This window comes from Rhagoletis zephyria, unplaced genomic scaffold, assembly GCF_001687245.7.
Source record: "Rhagoletis zephyria isolate East Lansing unplaced genomic scaffold, Rhagoletis_zephyria_1.1 Rzeph_scaffold_01863, whole genome shotgun sequence".
In the NCBI taxonomy this organism is placed as follows: domain Eukaryota; kingdom Metazoa; phylum Arthropoda; class Insecta; order Diptera; family Tephritidae; genus Rhagoletis; species Rhagoletis zephyria.
In genome coordinates this window covers 35,172-38,561 of record NW_016158947.1, presented here as the reverse complement: position 1 = coordinate 38,561, position 3,390 = coordinate 35,172, and the positions used below count along the sequence as shown (strand labels likewise).

The window sequence follows — 3,390 nt, the reverse complement described above, 5'->3', positions numbered from 1 at the left end:
GTGCAGTAGTTCCTCAATAGTTAGGCTAGCAAGCATTCTGATAGGAAAAACTTCTGTTCCACATGTCGATCCCATAACAATTTATATATTGTTGCAAAGCTTAGAAAATAAGCTATCGAAATAAGCTATTTTTTTGCAAAATTTGTGCAAAAAAAATATTCTTATAAAAAAATTATTGTCATTATCGGAAATCGCGGGAAAAATCCTATGAAGTCACTTACTTTGGATACTCAATTGTAAGTTAGACGTAAGCTACGAATTTTAAGAAAACCCGTGATTTTAAGAAAAAGTGCAAAAACGTAAAAATTCTAACTCTCATAACTTCAAAAGAAAAAAAGACAAAGAAAAATCATTCATAACATTGATTACTTGCATCAATGACAACAACGGTGACATCAATTTTTTCACCTGGTACACTTGGCGAATTTTGCCCCGTATATAGCTCACATTTCAAAACTCCTTTCGCACGCCACGCGATTGGTACGCGAAATTAGTTGCCACGTAAGCAAATCAGTGCTAGACGTAAACAAACTCTACTCATTTGAAAATTTTTAATTTGATTTGTTTTCATTCATGTTCATTTGTTGCTATTGTCGTTTTTGGCGCTAATGAACTGCATATCGACGTTTCATCATCCATGTTATAATTAAATTAGAAATTTTCCATTTCCATGGTGACAACACAAAAAGCAATATCATTTAGAAATTCGGCTTACAGGAAAAAAGCAACTGCGGCGGAAAGGAAAAGAGAAAGGTTAACGGAAGTTAGTTTTCCATAATAACATAAATATAATGTACTATGTCCTTTTATCCGATTTCTAACTAATTTAAAACTTCTATTCATTTAAGAGAATTTTGCTAGTTAATTTAGAGCAAATGGCGGTTTTCACATAGCTTCTGTTCTTCCATTAAATAAATTAGATATACGCGAACTCTTCTGGAAGTAAAATTTTTTAAATAATAAGATAAAAAAAACCTTTGAAATACAAGAAAAAGTAGTCAAATAACAACTTAAATAGAAAAACTTAAGTCAAACGGATTTGAAATGAAAAGGGCTTAGAAGTAATTTTACAAATGTCACTGAAAAATCCTTTTGCGTAGCGCAGTTTTGTTGTAAAATATTGCAAGAGATAAGAAAGAAAGTAGTCAGCCAAGCGATGCAAAACATCGCTCTGGCCAGCATTGTTTAATCCTTAAGGATGTCTGACGCTCGCATGCGCATAGACTCCTTGCTGGCATTTGTGCCGCGCTTAACATTACACGTCATGCCTCTAATTACCTTCATTTAGCTAGTTCGTAACAAATAAAAACAAAAATCCAGCGAAGTCTTCTTGTCCTCTTTTTTATTTATCTCTTTGCACATCTTTTAAATACATTTCCCACTCTTCCTTGAATTTTCCACTTGTGCTTTTGCTGCGCGCCGCCGACTGCCTGCCTTCAGGTAATTTGTAGCGCTAATTACTCGTTATTTGTTTCACGACTCCTCCGGCTATTTGTCTTTTAAAATGGTTTGCAAATAGTTTGAAATTTTTCTCGCTACATTTTTTTCGCTTCGCTCAGGTAAATCTCCTCATCTGCTCTCTTTGGTATCTTTTTTCGCAATTAAGTTAGAATTTCAGCCTTATAATGTACTTCTTCTTTGTCTGTTTTTTCTTTGCAGGACCTCCCATAATTTCCGAATCCCTCCAGGGCACATTGGGTCAATTGCCCTGCAATGTGACGCCGCCCATTCTGGACGATCGCCTTGCACTTGTAATTTGGTTTAAAGTGGGTCTGAAGACGCCTATATACAGGTGAGTGAATATAATCTATTTTTGTTTCTATTTGATGGAAAAGAAAATACAATAAAATAGGCCAAAGCAACTTTTCCAGCCTGCAGAATTTTATTTTTGTGCAGCGCCTCGCAACTTTTCATGAGCATTCATATATACTATAATTAGGTACATATGTACTGTGTGCAAGTGTAAATTGTTTTGTTATTTTAAGTAGATATTGGGCACAGTTTAAAAATAGCAAAATATAATCAGTGGAAGTTATTATTGTTATTTCGAAGATTACCATCTGGCAATCTATCCTCATCAGCCTTCGTCAGAATTCGAGCCCAGGTTACTTGCTGTTGTTGGTTATCCTTACCCATTTAAACATACATACCTACTACTTTACTTTAGCTGCTGTTGAACGATAACGGATCGCGCCCCTCGTGTCGGTTGGGCGAGAAAGGAGGGTAAAACCGTTGGCATTAATAAGTCGAACTAATTAATTTGGTTATATGATATGATATGACATGATATTATTCTAAAAACTAGTAGGGATCTTGGGCGTCATTGTCGGAAAATTTAGCCTCCGCGACGAAGCGTCCGATAACGAACTGAAGCTGATCGACGGTGCCGGGCCCGACACATGATATTATGTAGTTTTAGATGCCAGTGCAAAAAGATACATCAAACTACGAGAAACCAAATCGACCATGTGTTACAGTGTCTTAGATGTTCGTACGCTCTGGGGCCAAACATCGACTCGGATCAGCAAAGAATGCAAAGAAAACTTAACGTCGAAAAGCTGCAATCACAACCGGCAACCAATTTATTCACCACTCGGCCCTGTTTTGCTTTAAATGCGAAACTATTAATTAAAAAACTAATGACACTGTTTTGCAATGACTTAAAGATGCCAAAATACGTAAACTTAATATTGGGTCGTAGATTATGGATCTGTATACAGTTTTACCAGATCAGGCCCTCAAGATATTTAAATTTTTACGAAAAAATACAATCTTTGACAATGAAATATTGAACAATATTTTGTGCTTTCTTTCAATCTCATTTATTTTAAGTTTGCATTGCGTATAAAACTGATATTCAAGCTTGAACATGGAAATATTACCCATTCGCCATGTACGAGTATGCACCGGTACGGCCATGTACGGTATGGCGTATGAGTAACATTATTTCCTACTCCCCCAGCCAGCAAAATCATCGTAAACGAGCTCGTAATTGGATATTTTCTCGAAGAAAAACCGGATTAAAAATCGTTTATGATAGCCGTTTACGACTCTTTTTCGAGCACTTTTTCGCTTTAAATTGTGCATCGCCTACGAACAGTCGTAAACGGATCGAAAAAGCATTCGTATGCGAATATTTTTACGTCCGTTTTTTAATTGTAAACGAGTCTCGTAAACGATTAATTTACGTTAAAAAAGCGTTTTTCTACACTGCTTTATCTACTGTTTTTGAATGCTAAAAATAAAGGCAATTAATTAATTCAAATTTTTGTAGTTCTTTTATTGAATGGAATTATAATTAATAAATATTTATAGTGCCGGATCAAAGTATTGGCACAGAGAATTTTTTGCAATGTATGCAAAGTTTTTTACTTGAATTTCTTTTCGGAA

At 35.3% G+C, this 3,390-nt stretch overlaps 1 protein-coding gene across 1 annotated transcript in view; it reads left to right on the top strand.

Moving 5' to 3' along the window:
• The window catches only part of LOC108365409 (uncharacterized), a gene marked incomplete at its 3' end in the record, with an annotated part of 90,094 nt that overhangs the window by 59,745 nt on the left and 26,959 nt on the right, over nucleotides 1-3,390 (top strand). The window contains exon 3 of the mRNA XM_017619423.1: nucleotides 1,660-1,792. Within this exon, the coding sequence (XP_017474912.1) occupies nucleotides 1,660-1,792 (133 nt within the window). The remainder of the gene's footprint in view (nucleotides 1-1,659; nucleotides 1,793-3,390) is intronic.